The 18,948-nt window shown below is 35.5% G+C and overlaps 1 protein-coding gene across 7 annotated transcripts in view; it reads right to left on the bottom strand.

Annotated features, from left to right (window-relative positions):
- LOC139135985 (uncharacterized) overlaps positions 1-18,948 on the bottom strand; it is a 127,621-nt gene that overhangs the window by 27,888 nt on the left and 80,785 nt on the right. Inside the window, exon 6 of one of the 7 annotated variants that reach the window (XM_070703805.1) lies at positions 1,450-16,295. The exons of the other annotated variants lie outside the window; for them this stretch is intronic. Coding sequence (XP_070559906.1) covers positions 16,269-16,295 — 27 coding nt within the window. The 3' untranslated portion in view covers positions 1,450-16,268. Of the gene's footprint in view, positions 1-1,449; positions 16,296-18,948 lie in introns of those variants that run through there. 7 annotated transcript variants of the gene reach the window in all.

Raw genomic sequence — 18,948 nt, 5'->3', positions numbered from 1 at the left:
AAGTTGCCCTAAAAATTCAAAATCCAGATTTCAACCTAATTTCAATATATCATATTAACATGAACCATAGGAACCTGTTTACTAATATCAAAGCAATCAGACTGGTAAATGTTGAGAAACAAATTTTCTTAACAAAAATGTGAAAAATTGCCCCAAAAATACAAAAGTGCAGATTTCATCCAAATTACGATATATCTTATTAACATAAACCCTAGGAACCTGTATACCAAATATCCAAGCTATCAGATCAGTAGTTTTTGGATAAAAAAAAATTTGACCAAAATTGGGAAAATTGCCCAAAAATAGCAAATACGATAATATCAATACAATTTGTACAAACTTGACTTAAGTTATCCTGAGGAACATGAATAGTAACTTTCAGAGCAATCAGAAGAGCGAGTTCAGTGAACAAGATTTTCTGACTAAAAATGGAAAAAAATACCCGAAAAATACAAACATGCAAATTTCACCCAAATTTGTGCACACATAATTTAGAATATCTAAAGGAATCTGCATACTAAGTTTTAACCTAATCCGACCAATGCTTACTGAGTTTTAGTCATTTGAAGGATTTTCCTTTTTTCCCCTCTTTTCCATATTTTTGGCACTGACATGTTCATATGAACAAATTCACATCTGCACCCTTGGGTGCACCTGTACACCAAATACTAAAACGGCAGCTGTTGCGGTTTATGAGTTTTTGATCTGGACGGACTAACTGACTGACATACATACATACATACACAGAGACGCCATTTTGCCACCTTATAAGAATACCTCCCATTTGCATATATACATATGCATATATGGGAGCTAAAAATTGCCCCAAAATACACACTGGAAAATTTCACCACAATTTTAACAAATCCGAGAGAAGTCAACCCTAGAATCAACAATATCAAGTTTAAAAGCAATCCAACAAGAACTTTGGGAGAAAATGATTTTTTGACCAAAAGTGGGAAAAATTATCCCAAAAATACAAATATGAAAATTTCACCACAGTTTGGACGAATCTAAATGGAGGCCAACCCTAGGATCATGCATACCAAGTTTCAAAGCAATGGGACAAGCAGTTTCAAAGTAGACGATTTTTTTACTAAAAATTGGAAAATTTGCCCAAAAATACAACTATAAACATTTCACCATGCCAATTTGAACAAATCTAACAAAAGTCATCATAAAGAAACTGCATACCAAGTTTCAATCAAATCTGGCCTGTGATTACAGAATTATTAGAAATTTGCTGGATTTATCCTTTTTTTACCTAGTTTGCATATTTTTGACATTGACATGTTCATTTGAACATATTCAGATGGTAGGTGCTGGGATTTTGGACTTTTTGATGAGGATGGACATACATTCCCACGTTAATACTTACATGACATACTTACATACAGACATACAGATGCCAACGACTTACCATATAAGCTCTCTCTGGTATATATTCAATTCAATTCAATTCAATTACTTTATTATCCACAATAAATGTAGAAATTTGCCTTCAGGCTCATCATATACAAATTAAAATAGTACAACTAGCAAAAGCATTCTATAAAAAGGGACGCTATTACGCATTGAATTGCTTAAAAACACACACAAGGTAGTGACATAGATACAAAAATTGAAACATAGACGGAAATAACAAAGGACCAACTGGAGGTTTAAAACAACTACATCGAGTTTCAGTTTAAAATTGAAACTGCTGATGGAAGAAATGACTTTTTGAAGAGGTTTTTCTTTGCACGAGGAACCCGAAAACGTCTCCCTGACGGGAGTTTCTGGAAGTAACCATGGAGAGGGTGATCAGAATCATTGACAATATTCTGCGCTTTCCTTTTCACTGCCAGCTGGTAAAGGTTTACAAGGGAATTTTGACGACAGCCAATAATTTTTTCTGCCATCCTCACAATACGAGAAAGCTTACTTCTGTTTCTGACAGTCAAATTTCCATACCACAAAATGATATTATAGGTTAAAACACTCTCAATGAGGGATCTGTACACCATTTGTAAGATATTTTGACTCACATTGAACGATTTGAGTTTCCTGAGAAGGTATAATCTTTGTTGGGACTTTTTCGCTATATAGTCAGTATTTTCATCAAATGTGAGTTTTTCATCTAGAAATGAACCTAAGTATTTGAAACATGAAACGACTTCAACAGATTCATCGTTGATTGTGACAGGAGTAAAATCCGGGCAAACTTTACAACCAATGACAAGCTCTTTTGTTTTACTAATATTCATATCTAAATAGCTATCTATACACCAGTTCTTTAAAATTTCAACATTATGGAAATATTCAGAAAGAGAATCTTCCTTTTTGAGTAGCCCAACAAGAGCCATGTCATCAGCAAATTTGAACAAACAAGATATTGCAGTATTGCACCTCATGTGATCTGTGTAAATAGAAAATAGAGTAGGTGATAGCACGCAACCTTGTGGTGCACCAACATTCAGTACAATTTCCTCTGACATGTAGCCATTTACACATACCTGTTGTGGTCTTTCTCTAAGAAAATCACTGATCCAGAGAATTATGTTGGCATCGACATTCATATTGATAAGACGTCTAAGGAGAACATATGGTTCAATGGTGTTGAAAGCGCTTGAAAAGTCTATAAAAAGAATACGAATGTATGCATTTGCGGATTCTAAATGTTGAGAAAGTAAATTAAAAAGAGTGATAGATGCGTCTTCAACCCCTCTATTAGCTTTGTATGCAAACTGAAATGGATCTAACTTATCAGCCACATTACAAAGCAAATGCTTCCGCACAATACCTTCCATACACTTGCTCAGAATTGATGTTAAGGCAATGGGACGATAGTCATTCAGCTGCTTTGGGTTGGGCTTCTTTGGAACTGGAATAATTGTAGATGTCTTCCATGTACGGGGGACAACATGAAGATTTAATAACATCTGGAAAATGTAGGAAAAAATGGGACCGAGTTGTCTGGCACAATTTTTCAAAACCCTTCCTGTAATTTTATCGGGACCTGCTGCTTTGTTACTGTTTAATTTTAAAATACATATAATTTTAATATACATATACCAAAGGTGAGCTAAAAATGAAGTTCAGTTAATATCAAGTTATAAACTTCTGTTACAGAATAACAAGATTTATCATATACCCATGCCAATATTGCTCCATTCTGATGACATTTACTGTTATATGTCAGCTGTGATATTATACGGTGAACGTCGAGATATGCACAATAAAATCATACCTTTTGGATGCAAACTACATTGTGATTTGATAGAAATAAAGTAAAACGAACAAAATGGCAGTCACTCTCTGCCTACGATGTGATGTTGCTGACATAAAAATTTGAAGGGCTTTGAGGAACAGCATACTGAGGTTATTGAATGTGGGAATAATACATTGAATCTTTAATGTTATCCCATAGTTATTTTACTTGTAATTTTTATATGAGCTCTATCAATATTTCACCATTCACATGGGCCTGGTCTACCTTTGAGCAGGTATTGAGCGCATATGTGTGTGGCAGCTGATTGAATGGCAACTGTCAGCGTAAACAAACAAAACGGCCGTTCGTCTCTGCTCCTTACAACGATCACGCTCGAAGTCAGAAGAGATTTAAAGCAGTAGCAAGTTATTGATCAGTAACAATTGTAATAACTTATTGCAGCATAAAAATTTCTTCCCTTGTGCTCATTTTTGAGCCCCGTTCTCTTTTCTTTCGGTGTTCATTGAGATATGGAGGATTTGTTGCAGGTTATGTTGAATCTGCAAAATGTCAGTCATAGTTTATCAATGAAGCCTGTTCACACAAATATTTCCATATTTATGTGCAAGGTGGAATAAAGTAAAGCTTCAAAATTTAAGGATTTTTCTCTCATTCATAAAATTCTGGGCATGGGTATATGAGAAATCAGTTATTATCAGGTACTACCTGCTCCTTGCATTGCATCAGCATTTGTGTCATTTGTGCTGCGTCAGACACTCGTCTTGTGTCTGACACAGCACAGCTGACACTCATGTTGATACGAACAGGCAGTGTTGGGTAATGCTTTCAAAGTGTTATCAGCCACTCTGGGTCAACACATGGGCATCAAGTCTTCTTACCCAGCATGCTGTCCATAAACTCAACCTTGAAATATGATTGGTTCCAATAAGTTTTTGTTGGAGAGCTTGTTGAAGAACAGACATTAAACACTGTACCTTCAGTCATGGTCGGGGTTGAGGTTGGTAGAGAACTCTCTTGTATGATTGAGTCTTTCAGTCTTGGGGACAATGATCTCACATTTAAGTACCAACTGTATTATTTTGAGGTGAAATAGAAAATTCCCATCATTTCAGACAAAAAAATGTGATTTCACCTTAAAAAAGGAATTTTGGCCAACTCATAAGTATGGACGAAACAAATTTTGCCTGAGGAAGACTGTCTACTCCTCTCATTTACATTACCAAAGACTTGTGATTCAATATTTCAAGACGCAAAATTTCCAATTTCTCCAAAGAAAAGATTTCATTTAAAAAAAATATATCACGAAAAGAAGACTACATCATATTTTATGAGGCCTACTGTTTATTTCAGATTGAAATGCGGCATCAGGAAATGCCACAACATATGAACACAATGAAGTTTATAAGCTGATACAATCTCTGTCCTGCCAGATGCAATAGTTCATCTCTAAATGAATTCATGGAATTCTTGTTAAAAATAACCTGGAACAGAACTAAAATCAATGGCCTAGCAATCTTTCTGTTCATTAAAGGAATGAGACATATTGCATGAAATGAGAGAGAAAATCCCTGAAGAATATTTTCTCATGAATGCCATGCAGAGAGTGCAGAGGATGGCCAACATAATCAGTGTCAATTCAATGAAAAAAAGCTGAATTGAGTGAGACGTGCATGGCTGCATCCATACAAATGATATGACATATACCCTTGAACTCATTGCGACTAAGATAGATAGATGCGTGCAAAGAAAACAAAACAAGAAAGTTTACTTCATATTGGTGATCAAATAAAAGACAAATGCCCAAACTGACGTTCTCATTTTTCTAGCACTTAACATGATCACTCTGTGCACCTACTAGTGACTAGAACCTGAGACTAGTATACCTAGTCCCAGCTATAACATGTCTGTCTTGCAAAGCCTATTTCAACATAACATTGTCATATTGTAACACTTCATTACACTGAGATGGACTCACTGCACCTAACATGTGAACAGGGTGCTGATATAAAGACTATGGTGTTCCTTATACTTGAGACAAATTTCGGGAGAATATAACAATTACATTTTCCTACAGTAATTAATCTGACTACAAGTTAGATTACACTAAGAACCTCCGTCAACTGACAGCATTATCACAAAGTGCAATACATCAAATCAAGATCTTCAGCAGTGATAGCTATGATTTGACAAATGGTTAAGAGGGATTTACGATATAAATTGGAAGCCATCCCCAGTTGAGTGATGCGGGCAGAGTGTGTCCATTTGTGGCAATTGGGTGATGGGAGCTATCATACTGATGGCATAATTACATTTTAGATCTTACACTTAATGACAAGAATAGGAATGTTAAACTCTGAAACTTCATCATATGAACACAAAGTTCATGACCCATCAATGATTGATTTTATAAATAAGGTTGGCTGGCGAGTTAAATTCAAGTCTCAGTCAGCTGTTCTGGCCTTCATAATCACACTGACAAATGAAATATTGTCTTCCAATAACGGAACAAACAATCACATTAACAAGAATGTAACAAGAATAATAATGTGTCATTACTATAGGTTTTTGTGGTCAACCCACAAAGTAAAATATAATTGAAATCAACTGATTAACCTTTCAGGCCTAAACCCTACCTGTATACATGTATGTGTAAATGTATATAGGGGCAGCCCAGGTAAGATACTCAAAAGTCAGGCCTGAAAGGATAAAACCAGTAAAGAAAAATAAGTACACATGAATCACTAACTAACGAACTAACTAACTGAATAAATCAGTCAGAAACAAGCTAAAAAATATACTGAAAGTTAGAGATGTTTGAATCTTTCATTGCAGTCAAGTGTAGGTGTCATATGTCATAATCATACAGCTCACATAGACATCTAGTGCACTCTTTGACAGTATACTTTATTGCCAACTGGTATTTTGATAGAAAATATTTGAAACTAGCATACCATCAATCAATTTCACTGATTGAACAAAAAGAATATCACTGAACATGACATGTCTTCTTGCAAAGGGTAAAAGTGGTCAAGAAGAAGTAGGGGAAAAATTATGGTGTATAGAAAAGAAAAACCTTGGAAACTTTAAAATTTGTACAAGACTGTTGGTATTGACAATTTATGGTAGTAGAAATGGCTATCTTTCAATCGCTGGTATCTCCAAAATGTAATAAGAAAGAGTACTGTCAAAGGACTAAAAGTAGTTGGGTTTAAATTTCGTGCAGTTGTGTTCACAGGCATTGTCACGGTGTTCTTAATGTGAGCATTGGTAATTTGACATAGTTACAAACATTAACCTACAATGTGACTAATCAAAGTTATTTTGCCGATGCCTCTTACCCCCACCCTGCGCATTGTTTATTTTAGTTAATTAGTTGCTAGCATAATTGATCAGTTGGTACAGACAGATTACAAACAATAGCACACTGCTGATCTTCATAGATAGTAATAGAAATAAGTGTTTGCACTAGCATTTTTATCAGATTAGCCATGGTTTGTTGGTGTGGCTAATTTATGCCAAAAAACCATTAGCTACAGCAAAATTGATTAGCCACACAAATATATTACTCAAAACAAAAAGATATACAACTGATGTGACTCTTTTATTCAACATAAACAAGTTTTGATGTCACTGGAACATAATTCAATGTATATAGGTTTCCATGATTCATTCAAATCCCTTTCTAGTGTCTGGATTCTCCAGTCCCTTCGGGAACTTGGAAGTAATAGTGCAAAGGTGATCAAGGTTGAGTGACTGATCCAACACTGCATCCAAACCATTTTGTGGGGGCAAAAAATTCAATTCGCAAGCGTGGCTAATAATCACTAAAAAATTTTTCACCAAATGAGAGTTTTACTTGCATTCTGTGAGAGTGACAAGTGCTGGATGGTGCTGCTTTATCATTGGTCTTGAATTGCTGCCTATGAGAGACAAGATAAGATCATGCACCATTTCAACAGCCCTATTTCTGTAATAAGATGTTACTAAGGGTTCAATGCATATATTTCACTTCAACTTGAAATGAGTGACAGTCCATTATACATGAATGTCATAGTGTATTATCCTTGTTTTTAGGTCATGTACATCAGAGAAATGGCATATGGATGGACAGATGGATAGAATCCCGTCTATACCGGTATAAGTATGTCTCTGCAGATTTATCATATGGTTCCACTAATATTTTGGAAGAAGCAGGTATTACCCCATGTGTACTTTTCATGCTTCTGTATGAACCGTGTGAATAAATACATAAATTGATGGTAATGAATTAATGGTCTATGTAGCACCATAGACAAAACTCAATGGATTAGTTTGAGAGTTTATCATAGAGAGAGAATTTGTGGTCTGTTGAAACTTCAACTGCCATATCAGCTGCATGTATGGTCTAATGTTTATGATAGTTGTATGATTTAACCCATTCCATGTAGCTGGATATCATTCAATGGAATGGATGTGCTCAACAGCACATCATTCATATCAATGAATGTTCTGAGGTCTGTCCATATTGCATGGCCTATTATATCATACCAGTACATTGATGGCACAAATACTGCGATCTGATTGGTCAAGATGTAAAGATTACCATGCCACATTCACAATATAGCATGGTTGGAACAGGAGCTATCTCTCAGCAAGAGAAAAATTCCCTGCATGAAGTTTCATGCCAGAATATTAATATTGATATTATGATATAATAGCGATGAACCACCTAAGCAACAGGTATACCACTTGATTTTGACCAGTTCACTCCATATACATGTATGCACTTGCTATCGCTCATGTACATATGTCCTGAACTGGTCAAACTCTTGTGATATATCATTTCTGGGTGTGGTTTATTACTGCTTAAATATCATATGGTTGCTGTATGTTACAGTCATGGAAGGTAACGGTATGTGGATGGCAAGCCTCCATATGTACAATACCTTCATTATAACAGATTATATACTTTGCGAGTGACAAATAACGAAGTGGATTATTTTATAATTAGGAATAAATACATCAACTGAAGTTAGTATCCTTAATTTGCTGCAAGCCTAGGATCAGTGAGTCATCTAACTTACATTGACCATGTATATCCGTGTAGTGTAATTGTGTGCTTTTACCACAAGCTTGCACTGTTGCAATAGATTACTACACACATTTGAACTGAAATAATTGTGACTGTAACTCACCACTAATTAAATTTTAAAGGTGATATGATAAAGATAATATAGTCCTATTAGCCTTGGAGGTTTCATTGATATTTGGGCAACCATATTTTTATAACATTGTTTGATTTAAACAATATCTGATTTCTAGTGAAGTAAATTATTCAGGCAATTACTATATGTACATACAATAAAAAAGACGAAAGAGAAACCAGTATGATCTACAATAGACAGATTTGGTGATATTGATCAATGGTCAGTTAAGAAGCATGGCACGCTTGTTTGTGCTGTCACTGAGGAGTGTGACAAAATGAGTAATAACGGTGATGAGATGCTGAGTAGCTGGGTCCTTCCATCATTTCCTGATGTCTGGACACATGTCAATTACAGGATTTATAAAAAATTGCCCGGATGCACTGTTGTTACGTTAGACTGTAACCATTGACAACGGACTAGACTGTACTATTTAGAGAATTAGGTTAAAGATCGCATTGATAGGACTTTGCTATGGAGACATGGACTCGAGGGTGTTTGACTGACATTATCAAGTCTCAATTTACATCACGAGCATCCTTTAAAGTTTTATCGTGGAGTTCACGTTAATGTGGAATGGCTGCTGGGGCAATTTAACACAATTTTTGGAGTTCATTGATACATGAGAATACATGTTATGTACACCCTAATGTTCCTATGAGCATACACTAGGCACATGGTCGCTGGCTATAGACCTCATACCCTACTGTCATAGTAATGCAATTAAGGTACTATGCACCACTACAGTGAAAGACTCAAACCTTTGCTAAAACTTTACTCAATGAAACTTTTAACTATTCTCTCATCAAATCAAGAATAAAAATAAGTTTCCTTGCAAATTTTTGTAGTAAAAAAAACAAATAACTTAAATTCACTGATAGTTACAATTCAAAATGGCCACCATCCCTGTGTGAATTCCGCAGGAAAAAATAAAATTTTTGAGTTTCAAAAGAGCAAGCCATTGAAAATTTGTCTCACCCTGATACCTTCAACCCTTTCAGCCCCATTTCTCTCTCTAGAGATCCAACTTCACCATAGAAAACAATGGGATTGGTTCAAACCATGGTGATGAAGGGTTGAAATGACCCCACACAAGGGGTAGACTAGACTTGTTTCAAGTCTGTTATATGTGAATGTTTTACTTGAGTGGGGTGAAGGCGATGATTTGTGTTGTTTTTATGTGAAACGCGTGAGTTGGGTGAACACAGGGAGTTTCTCCCGGAATCACAGACTTGGCTTTCTTGCACGATCTGCATTGCTATATATTATTGATGAAATGACGTTTGTATTTACTGATCTATTATTTATTTTCTGTTTTAGAAATTCACTGACTTGAACCAAGTCTATGGGTAGACCAGAAATGTATTGGACAAAACTGAGAGCCTAAACATTTGTCCCCGAGGCACGTTCTACCTTAAGTGTAGTGATTTTAAAAAGTTAAATATTCAGCGACTTAAATCTGGAAAAAAGTACCGTTAATTATGGGTGTTGTCAACAAAACCACTTGAAACTCTAACTTTTTTGCCACTTTACCTGAAAGCAATAATCTTTTCTCAATTCATTTAAAACATGGTATGAAAGTAACAGGAGACGGAAACTGTATTTTCAGAAGTAGAGAAACGCTGCTGTCAATTCTCCTGCATGGAGATTCGCCTGACTTCATGAAACTGATACAGATCCCATTGAGTCATGAATAATTTCAAGTACTGAGATGTATGAGTCGATCATCTCAAGCTTGTAAACAATGCAATTGTTACCTTGCTCATGATTACAATCAATTATCAAAGTGAGCATTTCAGCACAATCAGGTTTTTCCAAAACAAACATTTCTTACAAATTATCTATGTTATCCATACATGGTATATATTCAACAAACTTTTTAGATGGACTTGACCAAAGTTGGTGAAAGTGCTATGCACTTACACAATAGTAGTGAAAGACATTTGCATTTTTGCATCAGCTACAATTTACCATACACTATTACTGAGCTTTCACAGTTTGGCAAACAAAGCTTGAAGAACTTGACAAAGGCCAATTAAACTTGCTATATAAAGCGGTGGTACGACGACAGCAGTCAAACACATTTAGTATTTCATTCAGCTAATTACATGATTGGCATACTAATAACCATTTTTGGAATTAATCTATGGTGAATATTGTTGTGGTATTTATCATAACAATTTCAAAGAAGTTGCAAACTTGTGGCAAAAGTTTCAATTTATAGACAAATGCAATATATACGGAAACATAGGAGCAATTCAGTGCATGTCCGGTTTTGCAAGGTGACCAAAAACACAAGGTCAGATCTGCTTTGTTTATCATGCGGCAGCCTTCACTCCAGATGAAAATATAAAGTATTCATGCAAGTTCATAGGATAGCAGAACAATGTTGCTCACTTAAATATGAATACACTCCAGCAAAGACTACCGGTATGACATTGCTGGCATCCCTTTGTAAGTCAATCAGATTGGCCTATGATTAAATGGGTGTTGCTCATTATATTTGCACAGTAGCTCCATCCCAAACAAGTTACCATTTTGACTGATTGACTTTGAAAGGGACGCCAGTGATGTCATGGTCTTTGCTGGAGCCCATTCACATTTACACCAGCAGTTTTACATTCTACGGCATTAAAAAAGGATCTCGCGACTAGCTGAAGTATGGATGAAGGCTGAAAGACGGCGTCAAGATGCTAGATTAGTTTGGATTAGCTATATGTTTGGATCTTCTGTGTGTTTTACTATCTTTGCCCAAAAGTTAAATTTCAGGGTCCACCAAGCACTGTTTCAAGATGACCCATAGGCTACTGTTACTGTCATTTTCCATTTATTTCACAGACCTTGTAAATTATTTAGCTTGAATGAAAATGATTACAGTATTAGATCATTTTTGATGCCGTACACTCATACCTATCCAGTTTCTGTGTTTGCCCAGGGACTTACCATTAATTGTCTGAAGATATAGATTCCTGTTAATTTTTGATAAAAAACATTTAAAAATATAAAGAATTTAGAGGTCAAAATGACAAAAAGCAGGATGGGTAAGCATGTTCAGGTAAAGACGAGGATATAATTAGTGTTCTATATTGTGTACAACTTGCATAGTCTTCACATTATCAGGATGCACCATGGTAACAATTAGCCATGCTTATACCAGTAGTGCAGAGTTATCCAGATACATGTATTTATGCATCCAGGTAATTCGGAGGCCTGATATGCATGATATACTGATACAGATTTAGAACGGAAATTCCAATGCGCCGGTGTGCAGCATTTAGTATCACAGGAGGCTTGAATAATTACCTTATTGTCACGGATTCAGTCTTGGTATTGTCATGGTTAGAGAAATTTGTGACAATTACATGTAATCTTCATGAAGACTTGGAACATTAACTTAATTGTAGCTTTTGATCCTGCAGGGAAAGACACTAATGGCTGTCTGATTCCCCAGATTGCCTGGGGCCAGTGAAAGTCACATTTGGGCAAGTGAACAGCCAATGTCACCTGCCTGATAGGACAAGTGAAAAAATAGTGACAATATCACTGTTCGCTCCCATATACCGGTAGTTATCAAAAGAAGCCAACAATTGCATGAAACATGGACATACATACAGACAGACTGACATACACAGACTGGCACAGAGTGATGACATTGGCCCTAAAGTGTGCCTTTGCCCATGGAGAGTGATAAAGATATAAGAAACAGCTGAATATAATGATAAAACAGTTAAATACAGGCCTACAGGTACTAAGGGTGAATACATTACAGCAATTTGATTAGTTTCTTTTCCTTTTCTACTTCTGTGATAATTTTAAAGACAATCAATCTGCAAGGCAGTTTATGTATTGACAAATATGTCATCTTTTAAAAGCACATAGCAAACTGTTCTTGATTTTTCATTTACAATATTTGACATAGACTGAACTACAAATCATACAACCAATGCTTACAGTTTTGCCCACACACCATATAGATGGAGAGATTTCAACATACTGGTACAATCATTAATTCAGAAACCCTACAGGGAAAAGTAAACATTGTTTTCTTCCAGTACCACTGGTGTATCCACATCCTTACCACCATCCTTACCTAACTTGCCATCTTAAAGTAATATACACTGCATGGTTAATTGCGCGCAAAAATACATCTGGGGTGGACCATTTGATAAAGGGGGTGTCTGGAAGATTGATGAGGTACATTATCTTTCTTATTTGATCCATTATACCTTCTTTTTTCCCACTCTCTCACCTTTTCTTTTTGTCAAACCTTCTCTATAGCTGATTTTTTATTGACATTTGTTTGGAATTTTATTTTAAAATCTGCCAGGAACCCCCCCCCAGGATATCAAATGGTCCACCCCTTTGTATTGACCATCATACAATAACCAGATGGCAGGAAGTGTGTCAAACTATTTACAACCTTGATACTCTTAAACAATGAAAAAATTTTGGAATATATTTGTTGGAAACCAAACCTGCTAAAATCACCTCAGCTATGTTTTCTAATGATTTTTTACCGCATTTCAACACCAAATACAGTTTACCATATCAAATGCTTACTAAATCACCACATTATATACTCTTAGAAGCTGGTATAAAATTACCGAAAACAAGTCATCATTGATGACACAGTCCGCGCTTGTTAATTGGTAATTTGATTACAGGTCCTCGGAGAGTGAGGATAGAGTCCTGTTCATTAACTGGGCTGTGATCAAAAATACTGCAATACAGATGAGGCTTAATGGCCGAGAATGAGCTTCGTGGTGGTGAAAATGTAAAACCAATCTGGGCTGTCACCCTAATTAAAAAAAATAGTGTCAATGACACTGTGCTCCCATTTTACAGAGATACTAAGTACTAGTACACACATGACATTGCATTCCTACAGGTTGATTACTAAGAAAATTCTGTTACAACTTAAGTCCAAATTAATCTTACACCTAAGCAATATGAATTGCTCCATCTCATAATGACTTTTACACATCTGACAGAAAACAACCCTAGGATCAAGACTAATGTTTTAAAGCAATCCAACAAATACTTTGGGAGAAAATGATTTTTTGACAAAAACTGGGAAAAATTGCCCCAAAAATACTTTAATATGAAAACTTCACCACAATTTGAACAAACCTGACAAAGGCCAACCCTAGGATCATACATACAAGTTTTCAAGGCAATGGAATGAGTGCTTTCAGAAAAGAAGATTTTTTGACCAAAAACAGGAAAATCGCCCAAAAATTACAAAATTTCCCACAATTTGAAGAAATGTAACTAAAGTCACTATAAAGAGCCTGCATACCAAGTTTCAACCAAATCTGGCCAGTGGTTACAGAGTTTCAGCAATTTGCAGGATTTTTCTTTTTTTTCCTTGATTTGCATATTTTTGACATTGACATGTTCATTTGCACAAATTCACATCTCCATCCCTGAATGCACCTGTAGACCAAATACTAAGATGGTAGGTGCTGCGGTTTAGGAATTTTTGATGTGGACGGACATACATCCGCACATACTGACATACATAGATACATAGATACATACATAGATACATACATACAGACAGACAGACAGACAGACAGACATGCATCATATATACATTTATCTTCAGCTGGTTATCTTTATCAGTATTTTCATCCTATTAACTAAGCACATTTTAGCTCTCAAATTAACATTGTAAGTAAGTGCTGTTGAATAAGTTTAGATTGTACATACTCAGAGAAGCACACTGAAGAGACAAATGTTTGCAACTTAAAAAGTTCAAGGTCATCAAAAGCATTATAATGAATCACTTAACACTTTCATTGCACTGTTTACACAGATTGCATAATTGCTATAAATAGAACATGAGGAATCTTATAGCCCATCTTTACCATAAAAACCCTATTACTTTGGCCACTCTTTTAATTGACCACTCTATTTTTTTCCTCAAAAAGTAAATTTATTTTATCCTTATCAAGTTGACCACAAACAGAAATTGGAACTTTCTCTATCTCTCTTAATTTGGCAAACCTATCATGATAAACTATTATGACCAATTTCTTTTCGATAACATGCAGAGAACAATACATGACGGTTCAGAATATGTCAAAGTAAGGATTCAGGAAAGTTGCCTTCACATGTTTTAGTCCCCCAAGATGGTAAGCATTTCACTATGAACTGTCAAAAAAGTTGAACTTTCTAATAATTCTACACTAAAATTAATTATGCTCTGTTGATTTCCTAATTAATTCAATTATTTAAAATCATATTAATTATTTTTTCTGGTCATATTTATAGGGTTCAACTTATACAGTACATTTACAATGTAAGTCACATTCAGTAAAATATCAATTACCGTCCAAAATTGCATCATTCCTATAGATAACAGCTCAGCCTGGAACAGCACAATCATAATCTGCTCATTCAGACAGGCAATACTTGACTTTGAATGAACAAGTCATCGTTGATGACACAGTCCCCACTTGTTAATGGGTACTTTGATTACAGGTCCTAAGAGAGGATAGAGTCCTCTTCGTTAGGTCTGTGATAAAAATACTTTTGAATAAATTCGTTTGATACATGTCTGAGTTACGGTTCAGGACATGAAAAACTCGTAATAAAATGGCCACACGGCCGCCATATTGGATTGTATAACAAAACAAATTACCTTGCATATGTATGACATTGGTAAATCTCCTTGTACCAACTTTGAATAAATTCGCTTGATACATGTCTGAGTTATGGTTCCGGACATGAAAAAAACGTAACAAAATGGCCACAAGGCAGCCATATTGGATCGTATCACAAAACAAATCAATGTGCATGTGTATGACATAGGTCAATGTCCTTGTACCAACTTTGAATGAAATCGGTTGAGATATGCCTGAGTTATGGCTCTGTACATGAAAAAATCATAACAAAACGGCCGCACGGCGGCCATATTGGATTGCATCATAAAACAAATTGATTTGCATAGCTATGACATTGGTCAATGGCCTTGTACCAACTTTGAATAAAATCGGTTGAAAGATACCTGAGTAATAGCTCTGTACATGAAAAAATCGTAATAAAATGGCCGCCTGGCGGCCATATTGGATTGTATCACAAAACAAATTGACGTGCATATGTATGACATAGGTCAATGTCTTTGTACCAAGTTTGAATAAAATCGGTTGAGATATGCCTGAGTTTTGGCTCTGTACATGAAAAAAATCGTAACAAAATGGCTGCACGGCAGCCATATTGGATCGTATCACAAAACAAATTGACATGCATATCTATGACATTGGTCAATGTTCTTGTACCAGTTTTGAATAAAATCGGTTGAAACATGCCTGAGTCATGGCTCTGTACATGAAAAAATTGTAATAAAATGGCCGCCTTGCAGCCATATTGGATCGTATTACAAAACAAATTGACGTGCATCTGTATGACATATGAAGTAATCCTTGTACCAAGTTTGAATGAAATCACTCCAGGCATCTCTGAGATATCTGCGTGAACGGACGGACGCAAGGACGGACGCACGCACAGACGCACGCACGCACGCACGGACACGACCAAACCTATAAGTCCCCCCGGACGGTGTCCGTGGGGACTAATGACCTACTACATTTCACCTGTGTACCAAATTTGAAAGCATGGCAAAAAGAACCACAAAATTTGCAAATTTTCCTTTAGGATAGGATAGGATAGGATAAATAATTTATATAGCGCCTAGTATCCATCAGCAATGTTCACTGGCGCTTTACACTAGGTCACAGGTAAGCTCTCTTGAAGAAATGAGTCTTAAGCAGAGATCTGAAGGTGCGAATGTCCGGGGCTGATCGAAGAGGAGCTGGCAGTTTGTTCCATAGAATTGATGAGGAATAGAAGAAGGAAGTTCACCGAGTCATCTATATCTTCAGATCACTCCTAGGAACCTGCACACCAAATTAGAAAGTAATGGCATACACATTTTCAAAGATTTTTTTAACCAAAAATGGCAAAAATTGCCTAAAAATACAAATATGCAAATTTTGCCATAATTTCAATTAATTCTATTTTGAGTTATCACAAGGCACCTGCACGCTAAATTTTAAAGCGATCGGACCATTGGTTAAGAGAAAAATATTTTTTAACTAAAATGGCAAAAAAAAAGAGAAAAAATTCACTAAAAATAGAAAGCATCAAATGTTGACATCAACTCTGAATGTTTAACTAAGTTGGGCTTCAGGTACTTAAAAACCAAATATGACAATAATCACATGAGTAGTTCCTGCATTATTGATTTTTTACCATTTTCGCCTTTTTTCTACCTCATTTGCATATCTATAAGACTACAAAGTTCATTTTAACAACGGCACATCTACACCATATATAGCATCACTAAATAAAAAATCAGCTGAATAGGTGCAGCGGTTTGTGAGTTTTTGCGTTGGATGGACAGACATCCATCCATACATACATACATACATACATACATACAGACAGACAGACATCTCACATATTACAGACTTTTTTTAACCATATAACGTCCAAATGGCCATATATGTATGCCATAGTGTAGTATCCTTGTACCAAGTTTAAAAAGAATTGGCACAGGCATATCTCAGATATCTGAATTCATGAGCCCCCATGCATGTACAAAAATCGGCGTGCATATATATGACATAGGGATTAAAATTTTTTGACCAAAAAAGGCAACAAGCGACCTAGCGGCAGATATAGCTCCACTGTGTTTATGTAGAGAATAACTATTTTTGACACATGTTGATGAAGAAGGTGGAAATCTGATAGCTCAATGCAGTGGCCAGAAATAAGTGACTAAAATAGCTGCAAAAATACACAATCGAAGATTTCATCATACTTTGAATATATCACATCGGATCATCCCTAAGAACATGTCAACCAAAGCTATCTGATGAGTAGTTTTTGGAGAATAAAATTTTCTGACTAAAAAATGGCAACAATTGCCCCAAAAAAACGAAATTTGCAGATTTCACCATAATTTCAAAAGATCAAATTTAGTTCATCTATAGAAACCTGTATACCAAATTTCAAAGCTGTTAGACAAGTACTTTTTGAGAAATACATTTTTTAAACAAAAATGGAAAAAATTGACCCAAAACTTCAAAATTGTAGATTTCATCATAATTTCAGTAAATATTATTTAGTTCATCTATAGAAAGCTATATATCAAATTTCAAAGCTATCAGATGAGTAGTTTTGGAGAAACACATTTTTTGACCAAATATGGCAAAAATTTCCCCAAAAATACAAAATTACAGATTTAATCAGAAATTCAATATATATTACTTAGTTCATCTATTAAAACCTGTATACCAAATTTCAAAACTATCAGACCAATACTTTTGGAGAAACACATTTTTTGACCAAATATGGCAAAAATTGCCCCAAAAATACAAAATTACAGATTTCATCAGAAATTCAATATATATTACTAAGTTCATCTATGGAAACCTTTATACCAAATTTCAAAACTATCAGACCAGTACTTTTAGAGAAATACATTTTTTGACCGAAAATGGCAAAAATTGCCTTAAAAATGCAAATTTGCATATTTCTGCACAATTTTAACAAATCTGAAATAGATCATCCCTAGAGACATATGTACCAAATATCAAAGCTATCTGACTGGTAGTTTTGAAGAAGATTTTTAAAGATTTTTTTACCAAAAATGACAAAAATTGCCTTAAAAATACAAAATATGCAAATTTCACCACGATTTGAACAAATCTGACTGAAGTCACCCTAAGTAAACTGCATACCACATTTCAAAGCAATCGGACAAGCAGTTTCAGAGAAGATTTTTTTACCAAAAACACCAAAAAATGCCCCCAAAATACAAATATGCAAATTTCACCACGATTTGAACAAACTTAAGTGAGGTCTCCCCAAGTGAGCTGCATATAAAATTTCAAAGCAATTGGACTTGCGGTTTCAGAGGAGAAGGCAATTGTTGACAGACGACGGACGACGACGGAAAATCAACCTATTTGATAAGCTCCGCGTCGCTGACAGCGGAGCTAAAAATAGTGACAATGTCACTGTTCGCTCCCATATAGTTATCAGAAAAAGCCAAAAATTGTATGAAACATGGACACACATACAGACAGACTGACGTACACAGACTGGCACAGAGTGATCACATTGGCCACATGGATAGATTTCAATACACAATCATTAACGCAGAAACCCTACAGGGAAAAGTAAACATTGTTTTCTTCCAGTACAACTGGTGCATCCACATCAGGAACAACTTAAAAACTTAAGCAATTACACAAGGATGTCACAAGAGATAAAGTTCAGAAATTTAACTGTGGTGAACTTGATTTTGCTTTCAAATCCTTACCTAACTTTATATCTTAAACTAAAATACACTACATTGTTAATTGCGCACAAAAATACATCAAGGGTGGACCATTTGATAAAGGGGGAGTGTCTGGAAGATTGATGAGGTACATTATCTTTTTTATCCGATCCATTGTACATTCTTTTTTTCCCATTCTCCAACCTTTCCTCTTTGTCAAACCTTGTCTGGCTGATTTTTTTATTGACATTTGTTTGAAATTT

Source organism: Ptychodera flava, chromosome 6, assembly GCF_041260155.1.
Source record: "Ptychodera flava strain L36383 chromosome 6, AS_Pfla_20210202, whole genome shotgun sequence".
Taxonomy (NCBI): domain Eukaryota; kingdom Metazoa; phylum Hemichordata; class Enteropneusta; family Ptychoderidae; genus Ptychodera; species Ptychodera flava.
This window is presented reverse-complemented; position numbering and strand designations above follow the sequence as displayed.